The 27,570-nt window shown below is 38.6% G+C and overlaps 1 protein-coding gene and 1 pseudogene across 1 annotated transcript; one reads left to right on the top strand and one right to left on the bottom strand.

Annotated features, from left to right (window-relative positions):
* Positions 1–4,898: 4,898 nt before the first annotated feature.
* LOC132651149 (zinc finger protein 120-like) lies at positions 4,899–21,225 on the bottom strand. The gene is made up of 4 exons (XM_060376424.1): positions 21,120–21,225; positions 7,693–7,819; positions 7,420–7,480; positions 4,899–6,059 (listed from the first exon to the last, which is right to left on the bottom strand). The coding sequence occupies exons 2-4, from the start codon at positions 7,724–7,726 to the stop codon at positions 5,870–5,872; spliced, it is 285 nt and encodes a 94-aa protein (XP_060232407.1). The 5' UTR covers positions 7,727–7,819; positions 21,120–21,225; the 3' UTR covers positions 4,899–5,869.
* LOC132651179 (single-stranded DNA-binding protein, mitochondrial-like) lies at positions 8,053–8,476 on the top strand (annotated as a pseudogene).
* Positions 21,226–27,570: the final 6,345 nt, after the last annotated feature.

Genomic DNA, 27,570 nt, shown 5'->3' with positions numbered 1-27,570 from the left:
TCAAATCTTTATTTTTTAAAGGACTCAAAGACATTGTATGAGTAGTTAATAATGCTTGATATGTCAGCCTCACCTGGGGCCTTTCTGTCCTTCTAAGCAGTCAAGATTACACACTCTGGTTTTTCTAGAATTCTTGCCTTATTGTTCTTTTATTTTCACCATGTACCTTTAACAGTTTAAAAGAATTAGTTATTCATAATCTTTGGAGATGAATATAAATTTCAAGGTGATTTTTTTACATTACTGTTTATTATTATCATTTATTACAATTTATTCCAATTGTACTGTGGTTGTGCCCCTCCCTCATCTCCATCTGCTCACATCCTCCTTCCCTCTTCTGCGCCTAAGCCCCTCCCCTAGCCCACTGATAGGCAAGATCCTACTCCCCTTCTATTTGACCCTAGCCTATCATGATGTTTTATACAAGTCTCCCTCCTATTGTTGCACACATATTATTACAGTTATATAACCATCTATCTCACATCTATCATCTGTCTATCTATCATCTTTGTCATATATCTATTACACACACATATTGTTGTGAAAATCTGTTATTTCTTCCAAAGAAACATGGTTCAAAAATTGTTTAAAAACTATGTTTTAAATCCAAAGTAATCCAATCAAAAATGGGGACAGAGCTACACATAGAATTTTCAGTAGAGGAATATCTCAGAGAAACACTTAAAAATGCTCAATGCCCTTAGTTATCAGAGAGATGCAAATCAAAATGACCCTGAGATTTCACCTTACACCCATCAGAATGGCAAAAGCTCAAAAGACTATTCAGGCTTGTGGTCACCCTCAGCTACAGACCAGGATTATGGGCAGCCAGGGTATATGAGATCCCACCTCAAGAAAGAAAAAAACAAAACAAAACAGTGAACTACTGTGCAGTGATGAACAGAGAAAGTGGCAGAAGATTTGATGGACTTGGCAGTAGGGTTAGCAGGAACTGCAGCAGGTCGATGGGCACAGCAGCTTGGCAGGCACAGTGAGGGGTCTTAGGCACAGTAGTAGTCTCCAGTGCAGGGCAAGCTCATGCTGTGTCCACCTGTCCATCTCTCTGTCTGTCATTCTCAGTTTTTAAGTAGCTTTATTTTATTTATCTGTGTGCATGTGGGTATACATGCCTGGCAAGGGCCAGGAGAGGGTAGGAGATGCCCAAGAGCTAGACGTCGTTGTGATCCACCTGATACAGATTCTGGGAGCCTAATGCAGTCCTCTGCAAGAGCAGCATGTGTCTTAACTACTGATCTATATCTTCAGTCCAGTTCTCTGGGTTTTGATGGGACAAGCAGTTGGAAACATGAAGCCCAGGTTGGTCTGGAACTCATCATCCTCCCTCAGCTTCTTGTCCTCCAATTACAAGCCTGCACCTTCATGCCTGCCAGTCTTTTTCTTGAATGGTTTCAGGTCCACATTTTGTGTTCCAGGCCACAGACTGCAGATAACAGTGAACCTGACTTTAGCCCTGTGTCCCTGAGGGTGTACAGACAGTGTTTCCCCTGTTGTTAGAGTGAGGCTAGGGTAGACCTACCACCCTGCTAGAGCTTTAAGAATCATGCTGGGACTCCTTTTAAAAATTTGTCCTTCATCAGGGCCTTTCCCCTTAACAAAAGGAAAAGCGAATAATTAATTACTGTTTTGTCTAGGGCTGATCTCGTGGATCCCAGGCTTCTGTAGATCTGAGGTTGGAGCTCTATGCCCCAGTACCCAAGTGGTAATCAGTAGCATGTGAGTGCAGCAGTCATGCATGCAAAAGGAAGCTAGATCCTGGAGCCTGTGGGAACCCAGAAACTTTTCCTGAACTGAGTGTCCTGAGTATGGAACTAATGTTTTCCCCACCGTATGGTTTCCTCCCAACAGGGTGACCCAGTCTGTCCTGTTTTGGGGTCCACAGTTCAGTCTAGGATGTTGAGTAGAGCATGCAGGAGCAGGTAAGTGGCTCTATGCTGGTGACTGGGCATTTGAAGGAACCCAAAAACTTTTCCTGAGAACCTTTTGGGGGAGTGTGGTGGAATTCCATTGGTTGCAATGAGGTTGGACTTGATGTTTCCTTCACCTTGGGGTTTCCTCCCAACAGGGAAACCTGGTCCCTGGTGATTTGGTGCCAACAGTTCTGTGTGGGACAGTGATTTGGGAATAGAAGGAACTCTCTGGGCTGAGTACCTTGTAGAGCCCAGACCTTTTTCAGGGATTTTCTGGGTGACCTGAAGTCAGTCCTGATTGCTTCTTACTCCATGGGGTTTTCTCTAGACTGGAAAACCCAATCTCTGGTGGGGCCCACAGTACAGTCTGGGATAGTGACCAGAACACACAGTCATGTGGCTCTGACCTGGTGACCTATTGCCTGCAGGGAACCGGGAATTCTTCTATGGTTTACCTGGGTAACCTGAGAATGGACCCGATTACTTCCCACTCCGTGGGGTTTGTTCCTAACTTGGAAACACAATTGCTGTTGTTTGAGGGCCCAGATATTAGTCTATTGCTTGCTGTGTAGTCACTGCTGTACTGCTCTGCAGATACTGTCCTCTTGGTACCACCATCTTTGATTCTCCTTTTTTATTAAATATTTTTTAAATTTTTCTTTTCTTTTTTATTTTATTTTATTAATTACAGTTTATTCACTTTGTATCCCAGATCTAGCTCCTCCAGCATCCCCTCTCAATCTCACCCTCCTCCCTCTTGTTCTTCTATGTCTGTCCCCCAGTCCAATGATAAGGGAGGACTTCCTCCCCTTCCATCTGACTATAGTCAATCAGGTCTCATCAGGACTGGCTTCTTTGTCTTTCTCTGTGAACTGGCAGGATTGTTCTCTGCTCAGGTGGAGCTGATCCAAGAACTATCCCATGAGTTCATGTCAGAGATGGTCCCTAGTCCTATTATTGGGGTACCCTCTTGGATACAGAGCTGTCTTTGACTATTTCTGTGCAGGGGTTCTAATTTATCTCCATTCATGGTCCTTGTTTGGAGTATCAGTCTCAGAAAAGACCCCTGTGCCCAGACCTTTTGATTCTGTTGTTCTCCTTGTGGAGCTCCTGTTCCCTCCAGATATTTCTATCTCCCCTTTCTGTCATAACATTCCCTGCACTCTGCAAAATATTTGGCTCTGAATCTCAGCATATGTTTTGATACCCTACTGGGTAGAGTCTTTCAGAGGACCTCTGATAGGCTCCTGTTATTTTCTCAGACAATTAGGAATAGTGCTACCTAAGATCCAGCTATACCACTCCTAGGCATATATCCAAAAATGCTCAGGTATACAACTAGGATATTTGCTCAACCATGTTCATAGCAGCTTTACTTGTAATAGCCAGAAGCTGGAAACAAGCCAGATGTCCCTCAGTTGAGGAATGGATACAGAAATTGCAGTACATTTACACAATGGAATACTACTCAGCAATTAAAAACAAAGAAATCATGAAATTTGGTGGCAAATGGTGGGATCTAGAAATGATCATCTTGAGTAAGGTATCTCAGAAGCAGAAAGACACACATGGTACATACTCACATATAAGTGGATATGAGACCTATAATATAGGATGATCATACTAGAATCTGTAGACCTAGGGAAGCTAATCAAGAAGGAAGACTGTAGTAAGATGCTTAATATTTTCTTTCTTTATATCTTTTTTTTTTTTTTTTTTTTTTTTAGCAAGGGCAGTTACCCAGACTGAACTCAAATTTTAACTCACTGGTTTTGTTTTTCTAATTCTTTTTTTCTTTTTAATTTTTTTTACAATTTATTCATTATATATCCTGGCTGAAGGCCCCTCCCTCAACTCTTACTGGTCCCATCCTTCCTCTTCCCTCTATCCTCTTCCCCTAGTCCACTCAAAAGGTGAGTTTCCCTCCTCTGCCATCTACCCATGTCTTATCACAATACTACTCAGCTATTAAAACAAGGAAATAATATTTCTGATCTTATTACTTCTCCATAGGCCACTCTGCTCACGTCAGAAGACTCCATACACTGAAGCTTGGCTGCAACCTTACTGTGAAATTAACACTAAGTATAACTCATTTTACAGAGTCCCACTCACAAGACAATGTTTAATTGACCATCTCACATCCAGAAACATGTGAAATATGAAATGCTATGAAGTCTGAAACATTTGATCACAAGCATTTCAAAGAACTTGGTTCTCCTTCTGTCTAGAAGAACCACCTCAGGAAATTTAATTCCAGAAAACAGAGGCTATATACGCCTTAAGAAATGATTGGGATGCTCCATGGATAGGTGTATATAATTGTTTAAAACTAGGTACTTCAGGAATGCTTGATTTGCATTAAATAGCACATTCCTATCATATGAACAAGAGCACAGATCCTAATCATCCTATATTTAAAAAGAGGAGAGAGTTAGCAGGGATCAGTGTCAAAAGCCATCTATCAAATTTGGCTAGTAGCATCTATGTCTAAAGACACTCCCCAGTTGAAGTCAGGCACAGAAAACTCACCCTTACATGGTTACACAACTAGGCCAGCAGCAGGGTCATACATGGAAGAGAAATCTTTCTCCTTCACATCTCAAAATTCAGTCTGGGTTGTGATGGTTTTCAATAAAACCCCTGGAACAATATATATGTATACACAAAGAAACTTCTACAGGCTACCACTGTTCTATTACTCTCAGAGAACTTCCTGGCTGGTGTTAGTTCACCATTCCCTACATATTCATCCACTGGACTGAACTTTTCTTGTCTAAAGTGAGGCAATTGAACACAGTAAATGTTGAGAATCAGGTTTATCAATAAGTCTTCCCAAAAACACATTTTATAATACTTTTGCATGTAATTGATATTTACCATTCATTGTATTCTTTTAAAAAATAAGTTTATTTACTTTACATTACAATCATAATCCCCCTCCCTCTCTCCCCCATTACTACCCTCCACTCCTATTGTCTCTATTCCCTTTAACCTTTCCCTTCAGAAAAGGAAGGTCATTTCCATTGAGCTAGATTTTCACTTCTGTTGGATCTCAGTGGACCAAAGAACACAAAGGCCTTTCCATATTGCTTTTAGTCACAGAATTCCTCTCCAGTAGGGATACTTTCATGATGATGATGACTGTAGATTTGTGCAAGGCCTCACCATTTTAACACATTCATAAGTTCTATCCAGTATGAATCCTTCCAAGATGATGAAGATTATACAAATATGGAATGGTTTCACCATGGTAAAAGCACTCACAGGCTTTCTGTCCATTAGTATTTCTTTCATGAGTGTGAAGATGATTCTGAAGTGCAAAAGTTTTTCACATTGGTTACAGTCAGACAGCTTCTTTCCAGTATGTGTTTTTTTTTTATGTATTAGGAGATGTTATGTGCAAAGGCTTTGCCACACAGTTAATTCATATGGTTTCCCTCCAGAATGTGTTGTTGTCTTAGGAGATGACTGTTACATGTAAAGGCTTAATCACACTAATTTTCCTCACCAGGCTTGTCTCCACTCTGTGTTTTTTCATGTTTTCAGAGACTACTCTGCTGTGCAAAGGCTTTATCATGTTAGGAAATATTCATAAGGTTTCTTTCCAGTATGTGTTCTTTTATGTCTTATGAGATGACTGTTTCGTGCAAAGGCTTTACCACACTGGTTACATTCATAAGGTTTCTCTCCAGTGTGTGTTCTTTTATGGCTTAAGAGATGACTGTTTTCTGCAAAGGCTTTACCACAGTTGTCACATTCATAAGGTTTCTCTCCAGTGTTTGTTCTTTTATGTCTTATGAGATGACTGCTTTTTGCAAAGGCTTTACCACACTCATTACATCATAAGGTTTCTCTCCAGTGTGTGTTCTTTTATGGCTTAAGAGAGTACTGTTTTCTGCAAAGGCTTTACCACACTGGTTACATTCATATGGTTTCTCTCAGGTGTGTGTTCTTTTATGCCGTATGAGATGACTGTTTTCTGCAAAGGCTTTACCACACTGGTTACATTCGTAAGGTTTTTCTCCAGTGTGTGTTCTTTTATGCCGTATGAGAACAGTGGTATACGGGAAGGCTTTCCCACATAGAGTGCATTTGAAGGGTTTCTCTCCAGTATGACTACTTTCATGCCTGCAAAGATAATTGGCACATGTTAAATACTTACCACAGTCATTTCATTACACTAATAAATATATTTATCTATATGAATTAATTTCATAATTTGGTCTAATGGTAAAGGAGAATCAAATTTTAAAGTTTTATCACTTTATTTACATTCACAGTATTCCCCTTCACTATGGGTATTTTTGAAGATCCCTGTGATGGTAAGAGCATTTGTTATGTGGATCACTTTTATCGCATCATTTTTCTATAAGAGGTTTTCTCCTATATATAATGAGTATTGTAAGAATTCAGAGGTTTACCATAGCAATCCCATTCACAAATTTTGTACTATATGAATGATACTTCATTTACAAAGTGAGCCAAGACAAGCAGAAGTTCCAAATTCCTAGTATTCATAGGTATTTTCAGCAATATGAGTTTGCTGATGAATTCTCAGTGAAGTTGCAAAACCAATTAACATTAACCATTTATCATATTCAGAAAATTTACTCACAGTGGGGACTACAACCAAATCAATTGTTCTTGGAGAAAGACAGGGACACTGCTTTCAATATCCCAATGCTCATGTGTCTTAGAATCATTTTGACATATGATATACCAGTTTAATTTACAAAAATAATAAAGATTCCCACATTGAATTAACACATTTTGTTTTTTGTTCATCATAGACATGTCATATAGGGATTAAGGTTTCTCCACAACAATATTCTTGATTCTCATAAGCTGCTCCTTTCACTAAACTTTAAAATGTGACTGCACGAAAATGAGTAACACTGGTTCTAATATGAAATTTTTGCTTATTAGAAGGTTTTAGACACATACTGATCACCAATTCAGTGTGTATACCTCTTACAATATCTGAGTAGATAGAATGAGACTAAACAGATTGGCAGTTCAAGTCTGTAGCTGTAATATCCATATGATTCAAATGGTAATTTTGTTACAATATAATTTCATTTTCTTCTATCTTAGGGGAGTGCCTTGTAAACACAAATCAGATACCTGACATTGAAGTACATGGAATTATGAGATATTAATGATCATCAGTACACTTAAAGCAGTGCTGTTTTTACACTGTTGCTTTGCTTTAAAACTTCCAGGACACAGCCATGTGTGCTGGTACATGCCTTCAATCCCAGCACTTGTGGAGGCAGAAGCAGGCAGATCTGTATGATTTTGAGGTCAGGCTGGTCTAACAAGCAAGTTTAAGAAAGTCACAGATACTCAGAAAAAAATCTATTTCAAAATCAGAAAATGAAAAGCAGCCAATAAACAAACAAACAAACAAACAAACAAAAAACACCAAACTTCCAGGACACATTAAAATTTAAGATTTATATCTGTATCAACATGCACATAAAGTTACCTTTTATTACTTGTAGAACTTTGAAAATGTTCTTCAATATTATGTTTATCCCCATTGTAGCCTAAAATATAGTACCAGAAAATATATATTATTGGAAATATCATGTTATTATTAAGGCAAAACTTAAATCACTATCTTCTATGACCCTTAGAACCATGCCTGATTTATTTACCTCATTCCTCCTCATTCTCAATTGGAATTACAGAAGAGGATTAATAACAAAGTAAGAGTTGTCTCTTTATTTTAAAAGTGAAAGAAAAATTGCAGTCTTACCTATAGCAGCGAGGTTTTCACAGGTCTCTAGCATCACATCTTTGTAGAGTTGCTTCTGGGAAGGTTCCAGCAAGGCCTACTCTTCTTGGTTGAATTTCACATGAACATCATTGAAGGTCACTGAATTCTAAAATATGCCATACATTTGTACAACAGAAACAGTGGCAACAATATAAAATTATACTTCATTGTCAATATAATCATATAATTCTACTGCTTCTTCAATTTATTTTCTGACACAGAAGTGGGAATGTTTTACAGTTGAGTGCTGTGCATGATGTGAAGTAGGGGAGATGAAAAAGCCTAAAGGTTAGATTGAAAAAAAAACCAACAACAACAAAAAAAAACAAAGGCGTGCTTCAAAAACTTGTGTTTCATCAGTTTGTAAGACATGAATATAAAGTAGCCATTAGTTGGGTTCTTGAGCAATCTATGAATCATCTTCAGTTACTTGGGTGAGTAGGTCAGGACCCTGTCATGAGACAGGTGGAAGGACAAAACACAGTCATGATATTTTATATAGCAACAAATGAGATGTGTTGATCAGGGGACACTGAACAAATGGGTAACATAAGTCAAAAGACAACCTGGTACTGAATATTATGTTTTGACCAGGGCTCAGGGATGTGGCATATCAGTATGTGAAGAGGGGGGCTCATATATTTGTGGAAGGGAAAGTGGACTACAGTGAATACATGGATAAGAATAATGTGAGTGGCAAGCAACAACAATCATAGCCAATAACATCATATTTCTGAGTGACCAGACAAAAGAAAAGGAATAGAACACATGATTATTCTTTGATCATTGTTTTGTATATCCTCCTTACTAAATAATGTAATCTATAGATTAAAAATAAAGATTAAAACTTTTCTATTAAAAAAGAAATGTTAATGTTATCACTAAATCATTTTAGAAGAAAACGGAATAACAAGTTTTAACTGTATCATATCTGAACTTTTTGAAGACGATATAGCTTTGAAATAGACATGGCAATTAATGTGGACAAAGACAAACAGAGAGAAGTGTGTGAAATACAGAGACAGAGACATAGAGACAGAGACACACAGAGAGAGAAATTAACAGATGAACAATACTAAGTACAGATCAGAGAAATTTATTAACAGTTACTAACTACAAAAAATGGTGGACAAGCTGGGTGTATTCTGTCATGCCTTCAATTCCATCACTCAGGAGGCAGATGCAGGTGTATCTTATTGAACTGGATGTCAGCATTATCTATTCAAAGAGTTCTAGGACAGCCAGACCTATATATTAAGACAGAGCCTCCCCTAAAAGTCAATCAAACAAACACAAAATATTGAAAGAACTCAGAGGTCTTTACTGAAGCTTCTACAAGGAGTTATACATTCACTCCTATTGTATATTTATTTTCCAGAAATCTGTACTGCCCCAGCTTAAACTGCAACTGCAATGATATCTTACTAAAAGGGAATGCATGTTTAAACAGGTAAAAATAGAAGACAAAAATATTAGCAGTGTAAATGCTGATCATAAAAGAGCCACATAAGATAGGAGAGATGGCTCAGCAGTAAGGAGCTCTTACTGCTCTTGCAAATAATTGGGCTCAATTGTTAGTGTTTACCTGGGACCCGCTACTTTCAATTGCTATAAGTTCATGAGTTCTGAAGACATCTTCAGACTACTGTGAGGATTAGGCACAGAAGAGATGCATATTCATGCATACAATCAAAATACTTATATTCAGTAAAAACTAAAAATAGATCCCAGATGGCTGGGCTGATTTCACACTGTTCTGATAAGATGGGTAGCAGAGACTGCACAGTGACCAATAGTTGGATCTGTGGGCCCCCAAACACCACTGACTGTGTTTCCTTGGTAAGTAGAAAACCAATGATGAGGGAAACAATTGGGTCCAACCTCAGAGAACCCCACTAATCTCTGGGAAAATTTCTTGGATGTTGCATCAGGAATAAGGTTTTCAAGCAAATGGACCCATGAAGCAAGCAGGAGTAGCTATTCTAATATCTAATAAAACAGACTTTCAACCAAAATTAATTGAAAGGGATGAGAAAGAGGGAATCCAAGATGGCATTGCCAGGAGGAACAGGACAGGAACAGAACAGGAACAGGACAGGAACAGGACAGCAATATTGGTACAGCAACTAAAAGACTGAATTCTGGGCCCTAAAACAACAGCAATCGTGTTTCCCAGGTGAGAGGAAACTCCATGGTGTGGGGATCACTCAGTTCCACTCTCAGGTCGGTCACTCAGTGAGAACCCGGAAAATATTCCAGGCTCAGGATATACTTGTGTGTCCTGATCACCTTCCCAGGCCAAACTGTGTGCTCCAGGGCACCAGAGACTGGGAGCCAAGTGTCAAAAAAAAAAAAAAAAAAACAGGGAAGAAGAAAGTGGGACTGACCTCAGGTCACCCAGTCTATCCCTGGAAAAGATCCTGCAGACTGGTTGGTGCACAGCTGCCAGCCTTGAGTGGGCCTCCAGTCACTAGACCGGCATGCCCTATTCTCCATCACAGACAGAACTGTGTGCCCCAGGACACTAGAGGATAGTTTTCCCTGTCTGGAGAAAAACCCATAGACAGGGAAAAAGCAGGTCCCAGCTTAGAGCACTCAGCCAACTACCCCACACACACACTATCACCACCACAAATGGGAACATTCTTGGAAATGTTCGCAGGTTCTTTCCCAGTAACCAGCTTGGTAGCCATCTGGCAAGTGCCTACCCATTCTACACACCATGTCAAAAACCACAGACTAGGTCTTCATGTTGGGAGAAAACCCAAAGGTGGGGAAAACATCTGGCCCTACCTCAGGACACCTAGCTCTGGAAAAGTTTCTGGTTATTCACAGGCTCCAGACTCTAGCCTCCTGTTGCACATGGGAGAGCAGTGCCAAGCTGCCATGGATTACTGCTTGGGTACTGGGGCACAGAGCTCTAACCTCAGACATACAGAAGCCTGGGATCCCCAAGATCAACCCCAGATACTGCTCCAAGGGACGACCAGTTATCCCTAACTAAGCTGACCAAACCATGGGGTGCCCAGGTTGCAGCTGCAGCTTACTAACTTTACAGCAAGAAAGCCAGAAGCAGGACAGCTGTCTCCAGGACTTCTCTGGGTGAGAGGAGAGCCCCCTTGACTAACAAAGACCACAATTACCGCTCAGGTCTCTATGCCTGTGGTGAGTTTTGGCAATTCCTGAAAAATACCTGCTATTCAGTGACCGTATCCCAAAAGCTGAGGAGGCCTCCTTCAGGAAAAATCATCTTCCTGCCAAGGGGATTATCCCCACCACAGGATTCCAGGAAGCACCAGAAACTAACACCCAACACCTAAGATAGCCAAAAGGGTAGAGGCAAGTGTAAAAGCTCAAAAAGACAAAGCAATATGGCATCTCCAGAACCCAGTTATTCAGGGCAAGCAGCCCTGGACACACCAGGGTAAATGAAATTCAAGAAGATGACCTTACATCTGTGCTTATGAACAGGATAATAGAGGAAAAAAAATAAACTGCGTAAAGACCTAGATGAAGATAAAGTCAAACAGATTATTGCCATTTGCAAAGAAATGGAGGAAGATAAAGTCAAACAGATTATGGCCATCCTTAAGGAAATACAGGAAGTTGCAGCCAAACAATTTGTGGCCTTTAGAGAGGAAATACTTAAATCACGAAAAGATATTAATGAAACAGAGGATTGTTCGAACAAACAGCTGACAGAATTGAAGGAAAATACAGTCAGAGAAGTGAAGGAAATCAATAAAATGGCTCAAGATCTGATAAGAGAATTGGAAAAAAATTAAAGAAAACACAATTGGAGGAAACTGTGGAGAGAAAGAACTTAGAGAGGAAAAGAGGAACTACAGAGGTAAGCATAAGAAATAGACTACGAGAGATGGAAGAAAGAATCTTAGGTGTGGAAGACACAATGGAAGAAATAGATGTAGCTATCAAAAAAAAATGTTAAATCTAAAAAATTCCTGAAACAGACCATCCAAGAAATCCAAGACAACATGAAAAGCAAAACCTAAAAATAATAGGAATAGAGGAAAAAGAAGATTCCCTCCTCCAAGGCCCACAAAATATTTTCAACAAAATCATAGAAGAAAATTTCCCCAACTTAAAAGAGAGGTCTATAAGAATACAAGAGGTCTACAGAACACCCAATAAATTAGACCAGAATAAAAATCCTCCCACCACATAATAAACAGTAAGTATACAGAACAAAGAAAAAATACTAAAATCTGCAAAGGAAAAAGGCCAACTTAACATATAATGGCAAACCCATAAGAATCACACCTGACTTTTCATCAGAGACTATGAAAGCCAGAAGGGCCTGAACAGATATCATGAAGACCCTAAGAGAACACAGATGACCACCCAGGCTACTATACCCAGAAAAATCTCAGTCATCATAGATGGAGCAAACAAGATATTTAATGACAAAAACAAATTTAAACAACACCTACCCACAAATCCAGGGGTACAGAAGCTCCTAGAAGGAAAACTACAACCCAGGAAAGCTAACTACATTCAGAAAAACACAGGAAAGAAATAATGTCATTACAGCAAAACTAAAAGTAACCAAGCACACAAACACACTACCACAAGCAACATCAAAATAAAAGGAACTAACAGCCACTGGTCATTAATTTCCCTCAACATCAATGGACTTAACACTCCAATAAAGACACAGACTTACAGAATGGATATGTAAACAAGACCCAACAATCTGTTGCATACAAGAAACACATCTAAGTCACAAAATAGAAAGGTGGAAGGTTCCAAGCAAATGGAGCCAAGAAACATGCAGGAGTAGCCATTTTAATATCTAATAAAGTAGATTTTCAACCAAAATTAATCAAAAGACATGAGGAAGGTCATTTCATACTCATCAAAGGAAAATTCCGCCAAGAAGAAATCATAATTCTGAACATCTATGCTCCAAATACAAAGATACCCACGTTTGTAAAAGAAAGATCAATAAAACCTAAACCGCACACAAATCCCCATACATTACTACTGGGAAACTTCAACACCCCACTCTCAACAAAGGACAAGTAAACAACAGAAATTAAACAAAGAAGCAATATCTCTAATAGAGGTCATGTATCAAATGGACCTAACAGATATCTACAGAATCTTACACTCAAAGACAAAAGAATTTACCTTCTTCTCAGCACCTCATGGAACCTTCTCCAAAATAGACCATGTCGTTGGTCACAAAGTGAATCTCAACAGATATAAGAAGATTGAAATAATGCCTTGTATCCTATCTAATTACCATGGACTAAACCTGGACCTCAACAACAACAGAAATAGCAAAAAGCCTACACTCACATGGAAACTAAACAACTCACTACTAAATGACAGCTGGGTCAGGGAAGAAATAAAGAAAGAACTTAAAGTCTTCCTAGAATTCGAAGACACAACACAACCAAACTTATGGGAGACAATGAAAGCAGTGCTAAGAGGAAAGTTCATAGCACTAAGTGCCTTCAAGAAGAAATTTGTAACATCTCACACAATCAACTTAATAGCCCATCTAATGGCCCTAGAAAAAAAGAAGCAGACACACCGAAAAAGAAGAGACACCTGGAAATAATCAAACTCAGGACTGAAATCAATAAATTAGAAATAAATAAAACATTTCAAAGAATCAATGAAACCAAGACCTGGTTCTTTGAGAAAATTAACAAGATAGACAAACCCTTAGCTAAACTAACTAAAAGGCAGAGAGAGATTGTCCAAATTAACAAAATCAGAAATGAAAATGGGACAAAACAAAAGACACTAAGGAAATCCAAACAATCGTTAGGACTTACTTCAAAAGTCTATATGCCATAAAATTTGAAAATCTAAATGAAATGGACAATTTTCTTAATCAATTACACTTACCAAAGCTGAATCAATAAAATAGTCCTTTATCCACTAAGGAAATAGCATTCCTCAAAAGACTCCAATCCACAAAAAGCTCAGGACCAGATGGTTTCAGTGCAGAATTCTACCACACCTTCAAAGAAGAGGTAACTCCAGCTATCTTCAATTTATTCCACAAAATAGGAACAGAAGGAACACTACGAAACTCATTCATTGAAGCCACAGTCACCTTGCAACCTAAACCTCACAAAGACCCAACAAAGAAAGAGAATTTCAGGCCAATCTCCCTTATGAACATTGATGCAAAAATACACAACAAAATACTTTGCAAACCCAATACAAGAACACATCAAATATATCATCCACTATGACGATGTAGGCTTCATGCCAGGTATGCAGGGGTGGTTCAACAAACGGAAATCCATTAATGTGATCCACAATATTAAAAAATTGAAAGAAAAAAACATGATAATCTCCTTAGATGCTGAAAAAGCATTTGAAAAAATCCAGCATCCATTCATGTTTAAACTATTGGAGAGATCAGGGATACAAGGCACATACCTAAACATAGTAAAAGCAATATACAGCAAGCCTGTAGCCAACATCAAGTAAACAGAGAGAAACTTAAAGCAATCCCACTGAATTCAGGGACAAGGCAAGGCTGCCCACTCTCTCCATATCTCTTCAACATAGTTCTTGAAGTCCTTGCTAGAACAAGAAGAAAATTAAAGGAGACCAAAAGGACACAAATTGGAAAGGAAGAAGTCAAAGTATCACTATTTGCAGATTATATGATAGTATACCTGAGTAACTCCAAAACTTCTACCAGGGAACTCCTACAGATGATAAACACCATCAGCAAAGTGTCTGGATACAAAATTATCTCAAAAAAAAAAATCAGTAGCCCTCCTGTATACAAAAGATAAAAGGGCTGAGAAAGAAATTTGTGAAACAACACCGTTCACAATAGCCACAAAGGACATAAAGTACCTTGGTGTGACCATATCCAAGCAGGTCAAAGACTTGTATAAAAAAACTTCAAGTCTCTGAAGAAAGAATTAGAAGAAGATATCAGAATATGGAACTATCTCCGATACTCATGGCTTGGCAGGGTTAACATAGTAAAAATGGACATCTTACCAAAAGTAATGTACAGATTCAATGAAATTTCCATCAAAATACCAACAGAATATTTTACAAACCTTGATAGAAGATTTCTCAACTTCATATGGGATGCAATGAAAGCAGTCCGAAGAGGAGTTTGAATACCAACAAAGGCCATCATAAGCTAATGGAGGCATCCCATACAAGCAACTTAATGGCATACCTGAAAGACCTAAGAAAAAAGAAGCAGACACACCCAGCAAGAGTAGACCACTAGGAAAAAACAAACTCAGGCCTGATATCAATAAATTAGAAACAAAGATAATAATTCAAAGAATCAACGAAACCAAGAGCTAGTTCTTTGAGAAAATAAAAAACACAGACAAATTCTTAGCCAAACTAAGTAAATGGCAGAAAGACACTATCCAAATCAACAAAGTCTGAAAGAAAAAGATATAATATACACTGAGAAAATCCAAAGAACCATTACCTTTTATGTCAAAAGCCTATATGCTCCAAAATTTGAAAATCTAAATGAAATATACAATTCTCTTTAAAATCCACTTAGCAAAGTTGAATCAACATCAGGTAAAGATATTAAATAGCCTTATAGTGAATAAGGCAATAGAGGCAGCCATCAAAATACTCCCAACCAAAAAAAATCCAAGGGTCAGATGATTTCAGAGCAGAATTCTACAAGACCTTCAAAGAAGAGCGAATACTGATATTCTCCAAATTATTTCACAAAATAGAAATAGATGCAACATGACCAAATTCCTTTGGTGAGACCACAGTCACCTTGATAAATCCTCAAAGATCCCCCAAAAGAAAGAGAACTTCAGACCAATCTCTTTTATGAACAATGATGTAAAAATACTCTATAAAATACTTGCAAACCAAATCCAAGAACATATCAAAGATGTCATCCACCATGACCAAGTAGGCTTCATCCCAGGCATGCAAGGGTGGTTAAGTATATGGAATCCATCAATGTAATCCACTGTATAAACAAATTGAAAAAAAAGACCATTTTCTTAGATGCTGAAAAAGCATTTGACAATATCCAACAGTTATTCTTGTTTAAAGTCTTAGAGAGACCAGGGACAAAGGCACATATCTAAAAATAGTAAAGATAGTATACAGAATATATACAGAATATACAGAATATATACAGAATAGTATATAGTTAACATCAAACTAAATGAAAAAAATGTTAAGTCAATTCCACTGGACTTGGGGACAAGACAAGGCTACACACTCTCTCCAAATCTCTTCAATACAGTACTCGAAGTCCTATCTAGGGCAATAAGACAACTAAAGGAGATTAAGGGGATACAAATTGATAAGGAAGAAGTCAAAGTATCTTGATTCACAGATGATATGACAGTAAACAAAAATGACCCCCAATATTCTACTGTAGGGAACTCCTACAGTTGAAAAACACTTCAGCAAAGTGGCTAGATATAAAGTTAACTAAAAACGAAAAAGAAAACTCAAAAAAATACACTCCTGTATGCAAAGGACAAATGGACTGAAAAAAATTAGGAAAATAACACACTTCACAATAGCCAGTAAAAAAAAAAAAAAACAACATAATGTATTTTGGTGTTATCTTCAACAAGCCAGTAAAAAACCTATATGAACAACAACAACAACAAAAAAACCCAAAAACTTCAAGCCTCTGAAGAAAGAAATTGAAAAAGATACCAGAAGATAGAAATATCTCTCATGCTTATGGATCAGTAGGATCAACATAGTAAAAATTGTCATCGTAACAAAAACAATCTACAGATTCAATGATATTCCCATCAAAATATCAATATAATTCTTAAGGAATTTGAAAAAATTATTCCCAGCTTCATATGGAAAAATAAAGAGCCAGAATAGCTAAAACAATCATGTTCAAAGACAGATCTTCATTAGGTATCACCTTCCCTGATCTCAAGCTCTACTATAAAACAATAGTAATAAAAACTGCACAGTACTGTGATAAAAACAGAATGGTGGATGAATGGAATTGAAGTGAAGACCCATAAGTGAACCCACACACCTATGGCCACTTGATTTTTGTAAAAGAAGCCAAAACCATGCAATGGAAAAATGACAGCATCTTCAACAAATGGTGCTGGTCTAACTGGATGTCTACATGTAGAAAAATGAAAATAGATCCATATTTATCACCCTGCATCAAACTACAGTCCAAGTTGTTCTAAAGACCTCAACATAAAACCAGATACACTAAATCTGTTAGAAGAAAAATTGGGAAAGAGCTTGATCTCATTGGCATAGAAGGTAACTTCCTTAACAGAACACCAAGAACACTGGCTCGAAGATGAAGAATTAACAAATAGGATCTCATGAAAGAAAAAAGCTTTTATGAAGCAAAGAACTCTGTCAGTAGAACAAGATGACTGCCTACAGCCTGACAAAAGATCTCCACCAACCCTACATACAACAGGAAGAGCTAATAAACAATATTTATAAAGAGCTCAAGAAATTAAACTCCAACAATCCAAATAATCCAATTTAAAACTGGGGTACAGAACTATACAGAGATTTCTCCACAGAGGAATATCAAATGGTGGACATTAAATGCTCAATATCTGTAGTCATCATGGAAATGCAAATGACATTTCATCTTAAACCCATCATGGCTAAGGTCAAAACGTGAAGTGACAGCAAGCTAATGAGAATGTGGAGAAAGAAGAATACTCCTCCATTGCTGGTGGGAGTGCAAACTTATACAACCACTTTAGAAATCAATCTGATGCTTTCTCAGACATTGAAAATAGTGTTACTTCAAGACCCAGCTCTACCATTCCTGGGAATATATCAAAAAGATGCTCCACCATTCAACAAAAATATTTGCTCAACTGTGTTCATAGCATCTATATTCATAATGGCAATAACAGAGAAACAAACTACACATCTCTCAACCAAACCATTGTTTTACAGAAATTGTGGTACATTCACACAATGGAATGCACCTCGGGTATTTTAAAAGAACAAGGAAATTATAAAATTTTCAGGCAAGTAGATGGAACTAAAAATGATCATCCTAAGTGAGTTATTCCAAAACCAGAAAGACATGCATGGTATATACTCACTTGTAAATGGTAATGGCCATAATATAGGATAAACATACTACAATCTACAGACCTAAAGGAGCTAAATAAAAAGGAGTACCCTATGGAAGATGGTCAAGTCTTATTCAAAAGGGCAAATAGAATCGACACCAGAAGTGACTGAGGAGAGGGAAGAGAATGAGAGCCTAACAAACATATCCTCCGAAAGATTCTGCCCAGGAGGGGATCGAAGCAGATGCTAAGATTCACAGCCAAACTTTGGGTAGAGCACAGGGAATCATAGGAAAGAGTGGGAGGATAGAATATAGAAAGACCCAGAGCTGGCAGGACCTCCATAAGAAGACCAACAAGGACAACAAATCTGGGCCCATGGGGACTTGGAGAGATTGATGCACCCACCAAAGACCATTCATGAAGAGGACCTAGACCGCTGCTCAGATGTAGCTGATAGGAAGCTCAGTCTCCATGTTCTATCCATAGTAAGGGGAGAAGGTGCCTGCTCTGACATGGACTCTGTTGTCTGCTATTTGATCACTTCCCCTTGGTGGAGGGGGCATTGCTATGCCACAGAGGATGAGGATGCAGGCAATCCTAGTGAGACTTGATAGGCTGGGTTCAGATGGTAGGAGAGGAGGGCTCCCTGTATCTGAGATATTGGAAATGGCATAAAGGAGAAAGAAGAATGGAGGGTGAGACTAGGAAGAGATGAGAGAGAGGATTACAATTGGGATGTTAAGTGAATAAATTATTTTTAATTTAATTTATTTATTTATTACAATGTGTTCACTTTGTATCCTTGCTGTAGCCCCTCCCTCATATCCTCTCAGTCCCACCCACCCTCCTTCTTCTGCCCCTATTCCCTTTCTCTAGTCTTCTAATTGAGGAGGAACTCCTTCCCTTTTAGCTTATCAGGTCTCATCAAGGATAGCTGCATCATCTTCCTCTGTGGCATTGCAAGGCTGCAACACTTAGGAGGAGGTAATCAAAGGCTCAAGTTCATGTCAGAGAATAAATTAAAAAAAAACAAATTTAAATTAAAAATAAATTAAATGTGAATAAAACAAACGAATAAAATAAAAAAATACAACAGGTAAGAAGAGCGTCACAAACCCACAATTCAATGACTCAGAAAGCTCAGATAGTGTTAGTGTCAATGAATAAATGCCATCCTAAGAAATTAAATATACTCCCTGCCAATATTTCAAATGCAAGATGTTGATGAAGATCAACACAATAACCTATGCTTACATATACAAAACAAAACAAAATAAATACCTAAATCCGTATATTCCATGCTCAGCAGCCAATGACGGTGATGTTGATGCCAGGCATGTTGGCCTACATTTAAGCCCAACACTTGAGTGGAGTTAGAGCTGTAAGTTCAAAACCAGCCTGTCTACATACAAACTTTCAGGGAACATTCAGGATTTACGGGACAGTATGACAACACACAACATGCTGATAATCAGATTAGAAGAAGAAGGATGAGATCAAAGGTCCAGAAGACATTTTCAACAAAATCATACAAGAAAAATTTCTTAACCTAAAGAAGAAGATGTCTATCAAGGCACACGAAGCATACAAAATATCAAAGACACTGGACCAGAAAAGAAAGTCCTCTTACCAGAGAATAATCAAAACTCTAAATATACAGAATGAAGAAAGAATATGAAAAGCTGCAACTAAAAACAAACAAAGAAACCAAACTAACCAACCAATCAGACAAACCAAAACAAACAAAAACCAACCAAAAAAAAGGCAGATCTATTGGAATTAATCCTGTATTCTCAGTAAAAATGCTAGAAGTTGAAGGGCTTAGACACAGTGCTTCTGATTCTAAAAAACTACAGAAGCCAACACAAATTACTAACTATGCCCAGAAACTTTCAATCACCAAATGGGGAAAATAAGATGTTCCATAAAAAGGTCAATTTTAAATAATATGTATCTATAAATACAGCCCCACTCAAGGTGCTAAAACCACCACCACCACCAAAATAACAATCACTGTTCAATGATATCTCTTAATAACATTAACCCAAATTCACCAATAAAAAAACACAGACTCACAAAATGGATGATAAAATAGAATCCACCCTTTTTCTAAATACAAAAAAACACAGCTTCACATCAAGATAGACATTATCTCAAGGTAAAGGTTTGGAAAAAGATATTCTAAATAAGTGGACTGGAGTATCAAGCTTGTATATCAATTTTAATATCCAATGAAACAGCTTTCAAAAACCTAATCAAAAGATGGCAAAGGACATGATGTATTCAAAAAATCCAGCAATATAACATTTCAATACTTAACATGTATGCTCCCAACCTAAGAGCACCTAAGTTATAAAAGAAACACTTCTGCAGTGCTTGCATCACATCCTGGCCCTCATAAACTGATAGGGAAAGACTTCAATATATCACTCTCACCAATGGACAGTTCCTCCTGACCAAACTGAACAGAGAAATGCTCCAGCTAACATCAAAAATCTAAATATACCCAAATAATATTTACAGAACATCTACCCAAGCACAAAAGATTGTTCCTTCTTCTCAGCAAATCATATATTGCTCTCCAAAATTGATGATATACTTGAACAGTGGAAGTCTCAAAAGATATAAGAAATTTGCAATAACCTCCTGCATCCTATCAGACCACTAAGGTTTAAAGCAGCACATCACCAATAACAAAAACAATAGAAAGCTTACGAACTCATAGAAATTCAACAACTCTCTACTGAATAAAAAATGGATCAAAACTGAAATAAAGAAATTAAAGACTTTCTAGAAGTAAATGAAATGAATACACAGCATATCAAAACTCATAGTACACAATGTAAATGTTGACCAGAAGACAGTTCATAGCACTAAGTATATTCAGAAAAAAATAATCAGAAAGATCTCTTAGTAGCAACTTAACAGCACACCTAAATACTCTAGAAAAAAAAGAAGTAAACATAACTAAAAGGAGTAGACAGTGAGAAACTACTGAACTGTGTCTTCACTGGTAAAACCGAATGTTTTAACAGGAAAAGAAAGGTGGATCCTATCAAAATTGATAATGATTAGATTTGAATAGTAGAGATCTTCTGAATAAGCAGAGGTAACTCTTCATCAGAGACCTTGGTCATTGAGTCCAAACAAACTTATAAAGACTAGTGATTTCTTCTTAAATAAAAAATGGGTATGGGGCAGGGTTTTGATGTAATCTTTTCAGGAGAATAAAAACATCCAACTAAATAATATGGATACCACTGGACCACCACATGAAACTTCTGAAGAAAAAGGACAGAATATGTCACCAAAAGAATATGCCCAAAGAAAAGGAGTAACTGGTCAAGTGGTATCACTCACCTTAATGTTGTCTCTTCGGCCTTTTACAGACATAAGTGCAAATTGTCTTTATGTGCTTGCTAAAGGACAATCCAAAATCTCTAACTCTAATATCAGAAAAGCCACCTGGTAAGAAATAGAGGAAAACAGAAAAATAAATGAAGACTCTATTGCCACTAATCTCATAAATCTTCTGGCATGATGTGACTTCTGTACTCCCCACAAACTTCAACAATCAAGAATATGTACAGTATTTGTGGGAGAAAAAAGCCAAAAACATAAGCCTAAAATATAGCCAATTTTACATGAAAAAACCTAAAGAAACTCTAACATGAAAAATGTACACTGGATCAGAGATACCTTTGATTTTTTTAAATTTAATACAAATTAAATAAACACAGATTTCACAACTCCTACAAGACAAACTCAAAGTACACCAAAACTGTTATATTTTTGACTTTGCAGCTACTCCTAATGTCCTTTCCAGAGAGTCCTTTTGTTCTGGATGTCTCTTAGAAAGTGGAGGTGATCAAAAGTTGAGCTATGGCTTTCAGTCCCTCATGTCGCCTTGTGGGTTCAGGCACATCTCTGCCCTTGCCAACACTCACACCCAAAACAAAGTTGGAGAATAATTTAATGTTTCCTGCTGTGTGGATTATGTCACAAGATGTGGAATCTGCCCTATTCACTTATCTAAAACCAGGCACACCTGACACGGACAAAATTTTGCACCTCAGAAAATCCTTTTGAACCCAAGAATTCAATTTTCCTGAATTACACCAGTGTGTTCATTGATAGTTGAAAGGTAAAAAATAAATTAAAAAAAAAATAAGCAAGTATTGCTTAAGATGACCACCACCACTTTTTTTTACCACTTTCAAAACTATTTATAAAATTTGTTACACAAAACCATGTGTGGAATATAACATGAGGCATTTCTAGAAATGAGACTTTCAGTTTTCCAATCTATCTATCTAATGCACAGCAAAAGCAATGCCTGGGTGTGCACACTAGATAGTGATACTATAAGCACCACAACTTTCTACTGCCCAAGCCACAGGGTCCCCTCCTCCTTGAACAGTCAACACTCAAGAAGGGTAAGAGGACAAGGATCTCTGCTGAAGTCACCACATGGAAAACAACAGAATCAGAGTCTGAAACACAGCCCATCTCGGTCAAAGCAGAATAGGCCGTGATAGCTTAGCAGACCTGCTCTGCCTGGCCTGGGAACAATGGCCCCTCACTCACCATGGCATGGGCTCTGGTCTCATTCACAGCTCCCTACAGCTACATCAGAGTACAATCCCAGAACAAACCCATAAGCTACCTCCCACTGTTGGTCCTGACTGCTAGTCCCATGCAGACTCCCTCATTAGCTTGGACAATACAGCTGAGTCTCAGGACAGTAGTAGCTCTTCTACCAGTGTATAAAAGATCAACTGATGCAGATAGCAGAGGTATTCTAGCTTTGCCCCAACCCCTAGGGGCACACAGAACCCTAGTGTTGTTATAAAAAAAATGAAAATCCCAATTGTTTGAGTTTACCAATACAGACCCAGGAGCTAGGTACTGGGGAGAAAACCTGGTAGTTCAGAAAGTCAGATAAAGCATCCATCTGACCCTGCTACTCACCTCACATCTAAGAGGAAAAAGCTCCAAAAGCTCACCAGTTCAGATGACAGCTCAGGGGGGATAGGCCAAAATAATCCAACACCAAAGGCGTTCTAGCTCAAAGCTCAAAAAGCCCCATAGCTACCAAGCTAAAACTCCTTCCACTTTTACACTCTGTCTTAAATACATTTCAGCTGAAATTTCCACTTACTCTTTAATCCCTGTCAGCTGGCTTCTTGCTTTGCCTCTTGACCTAGGGTTAACATTATTTAATCCTATGCACAGGGAGCTTTTGAATTAAAGGTATGTTCCAGGGCTGACGGATTCATACCATAATCACCTGTTTAGAATAAATGGAAAGTTCTTGGAATTAAGATTTGTGTTAGGGCTCAACCATACCAAACAAAGCCCAGGTTTTTACAGTTCACAATCTAAGGAATCACACTGGGATCAAATCCTGCAACACCCTCATTTTGGAAATAATTTAAAATACAGTTTTCCACTCTCCCAGGGCACCTGTTCATTTTCCATGATACAGGTAATTTATGTTACACACTCAGTGTCCAGTGCATTCATCTCTACCTCATAGTTGGGAAGTCCTTCATCGAAACTTCAGTCAAAGACAAACAGTAACAACCATTAAAGAAACAAACGGCCATGAATTCTAATCAAGGAGTAGTTAAGCTCATCAAAAATGAGATATAAAACAAAAAGGATGTGGCTGTTCCTAGGTATGTTGGAGTAGAAAGTTTATTATAGATAGACACAGGGAAATGTGGGACAGTCTAGAGTTGACATGACCCTGAGCTATGTGAGAAGAGAGGACAGAGGGAAGTAGAGAGCCAGAACAAAGGGCCAGGAGGATAAATGATAAATGAAAAAGACCAGGTAACCAAAACGGTTAGAATACATAAGGGAGGACAGCTGGGAGGAGGGCAGCTTAACTCCTGGGCTAGAGAACTCTGTTTGACACCCATACCTTGTAACAGGTAAGGACTGAGGGATGCTGGGAGAACCTGACAGCCAAATCTGCTTTGATTGTTAAGTAGCCACCTTAAGGATTTATCCCAACTTTTGAGATGTAAGAGTAGAGAGGAATGAGAAAGTTGAAACGATTTCATTATAATCTTAAAAATTATTTTTAAAAGTTGAAAATGGCTTTATGGTCCAATATTCTTCAGGGAATTCAAGTATGTATTAGAGCACACAAAATATTACTCACACCTTTTCTCTCTCAGGTTGTGCATTTTCAAATGGGGGGAGGGGAAAGCATTCCTGTTAGGCACTACCACCCCACTTTGTCCAGATCTCCTGTGTGTTTGAACTAGTGTAACTGTAAAAATTTGCTTTCCAGAAACAAGTTCAGCAACTAATCCATATTCTTGATTCTCTTTGTGTATAACTCCCAGCCCTAAGTATACACTTTTCACATTTACTGACCATCTAAAATTGATTACCATTATCATTGCCATCTTCCCTCTTCCCCTCCGTTTCTGTGTTGTGACAACACCAGCTTCAAAGTAGCTCAGTGAGCTCAATTCTTACACAGGTCTCGCTTTATTTGTAATCACCCAGCTCCAAACAAACAAACAAACAAAACCCAGGGAAGTCAATGGACACTCATTCACTGATCTCTTTTACTTCACACTAACCAGTCAGGGCCCACCTGAAAAGAGTTGGAGGATTATATTCTAGGCACTGGGCTGTAGAGGTAGCATTCAGTGTTCAAATAAAGTGTAAACTACATAACATGTGAAAGGCTGATCTACAGGAGACATTGCTTTAAACAAAAACAAAAATCAAAGCACTAGAGAAAAAGGAATGAAATTCTTAATGACTGGGGATTATCAGAGAATATTAACTAATAGACTAGAGCAGTGATGCATCAACAAAATAAAATTTAGTAATACCAACAACTGACTTATTTATTTATTTATTATGTATACAGTGTTCTGCATGCATGTACACTTGCACGCCAGAAGAGAGCACCAGATTTCATTATAGATGTTGTGAGCCACCATGTGGTTGTTGGGAATTAACTTGTGATCTCTGAAAGAGCAGCCAGTGTTCTTAACCTCTTAGTTGAAAAATAAACATAGCATACTGACTTTGAAAAACACAGGTCAATCTCTTGTAGAGTGAAAGCCATTAATAAGATACTGTTTAATGTTGTCCCTGTGTACAATATTAGCTGCTGAGACCTGTAACCTGACAGACACAGCTTTATCCACTAGCCTGTGGCTCAAATTTGAACTGACAGAACTATTTCAATGAGGATTGTACATATGGGCATAGGAAAGTCCATTAATTTGAAATTCAATATTCACTGGATCAAGCTACCTGACCCAAATTGTACACCCACCAATCTGGTCTGTTTTCATTCACATTCATGAATTAATAAATACACGTTGGAAAATTACAAATTAAAAGAACTCATCCTGCCACATTTCTAGATAATCCTGGTCAGCAAACATGTGCATCCTCTGATCCTAATCTCTAACAGGCCTGGTTAGCATACTACTTATTTGTGGAGTGTTTTACAGGCAGTTTTCCCTCGGCTAAATTCTAGTTTCTCAGCAATAGTAAATCCTTTACATCATCAGTTCTACTCTTCTATATCATAGCTTGATATTGGAGTGCTTTCTGACACAGGACATATCATTTACAACCCCCACAAAATCCAAATGGATCTTTTAGAACTTAGAGAACCTACCTGACACCCCCAAAGATCACCAGGAACTAGGACTAAAAAAGGTCACCTAAAGGTCACCAGACTAGTGACTCTACCCCAAGGTCACCAGGAATTGGGCCATGTCATAAGATTCCCTACCCAAGGAACAGTCTGAGGATAACCACAAGGATGGAAAAGTATCTTAAAGTGGGACAATTATGCTGAGCACTCTACCAACCTTGTAGAAGATTCAATGACACAGAAAATACCTAACATTCCTGAGGCCTAGAGATAGCTTGCTCAATGTTAGTTATGTTAGCTAGTCAATCACTTTATAAAAAGCTTGCCCTTGCTGAATGTCACCCAATCCTTTAACTGTTAAACTACAACTTCCTGGTCCTTCCTCAGACCCCAATCAAAACCCTGCCATGCAGCTGCTCAGGGCTCTCCTCTCTGATCCACTGTGTTGATAATGATGGAGAGACCCAGCTTAAGCCCAAATAAAACTCTTTGCTCTTGCATATATGGTCCAGCTCCTGATGATCTTTGGTGACCCTAAGTGCTGGCCATAACATATGGGTTCTCATATTGGATTCCCAAGTCTCCCAAGCACCCCCAGCACATGGAGCTGAACAACAGCCAGTAAGTGAGCACTCTGTCAGTATCTCTCTGTGTCTGTCTCTGTGTTTCTGTAGTTTCTTTTTTCAAGACTCAAGGCAAAATGTGTAATCTGTGTGGTCAGAAAGGTTAGAGCTGATGCTTTGCACAGCTGTGGGGCAGAGGGGGCCTGGAAGACTTTCCAGACCCCCCTCAAAGAGGCACATTTGTAAAGGTAATTGAGTACTGAGTTTTCTGTGATCTCTGGACCTCAGAGAGGATGAATGTGCCCCTATCTGTAAAGGGTGGTAGAGTACCCAGTTTTCTGTGATCTCTGGATCGTTGGACAAGGACAATGCAGGTATCTCCTGTAGCAGAGATTCTCTGATATCCTACTTTCATTTTTTCCCACTGCAGGAATGGTGGAATCTGCTGTCTAGCTCTGTGTATTTTTCTGCTGCACAAGCAATGGGATCTAGCTGTTTGTGTCTTGTTTAACTGTTTTGTCCCTTGTTGCCATTTTTTTTTGTCTCTGAGACTGACTGAGGATATGGGACAGAATCCTTCTATCCATCTAGACTTGATTCTTTCCCATTTCAGGGAAGCTTGAGCTATGCTCCACAGGCTCCCATGAGAATGGCAAGGAGGTGCCAAAGGATGGATACAGTATGTGGAGCCCCAGGCTTGGCACCTCTGCCAATGTTCTCTGGTCTCTGGTCTGCCAGAGCTTAGCCACGACTCTGGCCTCAGGTCTGGCAGAGTTTGGATGCTGCTCTGGACTCTGATCTGGCCGAGATTTGCTGCTGCTGTGGTCTCTGGTCTGGCAGAGTTTGGCTGGTGTTTGGACTCTGGTCTGGTAGAGATCAACAGATATTTTACTGCTTCATTCTCTGGTCTGGCTGAATGCAGGACATCATTCCAAACTCTGGTGTAGTTGGATGGATCCTGATTTCAGTGTAGGTCACCACTTATGGAACAGGATAGAGGGCCCATAGAGAGACAGGTCACTGTTTTGAGTTTTGGTATTTTCTTCTTCCATTTTCTTTGCACGCATTGTACCCAGTGCATTTTTTCTTGTGTTGTTCTTTTGTGGTTTTGTTTGCTTGTGATGGTCTCAGTGGGCTGGTGACAAAACAGTTGTGATCCATTGTGACTTTGCCTGCCCCATACTGCCAGCGCTACAAGCTGGGGCACCTCTGGTCTCCTGTGGGAGCACACATTTCCACATGGTTGGCTGGGAAATCTCGGTTGGAGAGGGATCGGTATGCAGAAAATCCTGTTGGGCTGGACCTTGTTGCCTCCTTGCTTTTTCTCTGAGGAAAGTTGGTGACATGAGGTTAGCTCTGGCTTGGAACAATGATCGCCAAATAATGCTTTTACCCGAAGTGTATTATAGTTATTACTATTATTATTACTTGGTTAGGTCCCCTGTACCCCAGCCTGGCCTTATACTAAACAGCTTAAATTTCTGATCCGTCTGATCCACCTCTTATCAACTGAGCTACACTCCCACCATGTGCTTCCCAAAAAGAAGTAACAAAGATTAAAGAGGAAGCCAGAGGGGCTGAAGAGATGGCTTAGTGATGAAAAATA

The sequence above is a fragment of the Meriones unguiculatus genome (assembly GCF_030254825.1).
Source record: "Meriones unguiculatus strain TT.TT164.6M chromosome 13 unlocalized genomic scaffold, Bangor_MerUng_6.1 Chr13_unordered_Scaffold_40, whole genome shotgun sequence".
Classification (NCBI taxonomy): Eukaryota; Metazoa; Chordata; class Mammalia; order Rodentia; family Muridae; genus Meriones; species Meriones unguiculatus.
Note: the sequence above shows the minus strand (reverse complement) of the source record. Positions and strands in the feature narration are given on the sequence as shown.

What these genes read in the sequence shown, in the direction of transcription:
- LOC132651149 (XM_060376424.1), bottom strand. Translation starts at nt 7,726, where the DNA reads ATGCTAGAGACCTGTGAAAACCTCGCTGCTATAG. An exon ending in TGAAAACCTCGCTGCTATAG is followed by an intron (nt 7,481 to 7,692) that starts GTAAGACTGCAA and finishes ACTATATTTTAG; the next exon opens with GCTACAATGGGGATAAACAT. An exon ending in AGTTCTACAAGTAATAAAAG is followed by an intron (nt 6,060 to 7,419) that starts GTAACTTTATGT and finishes TTATCTTTGCAG; the next exon opens with GCATGAAAGTAGTCATACTG.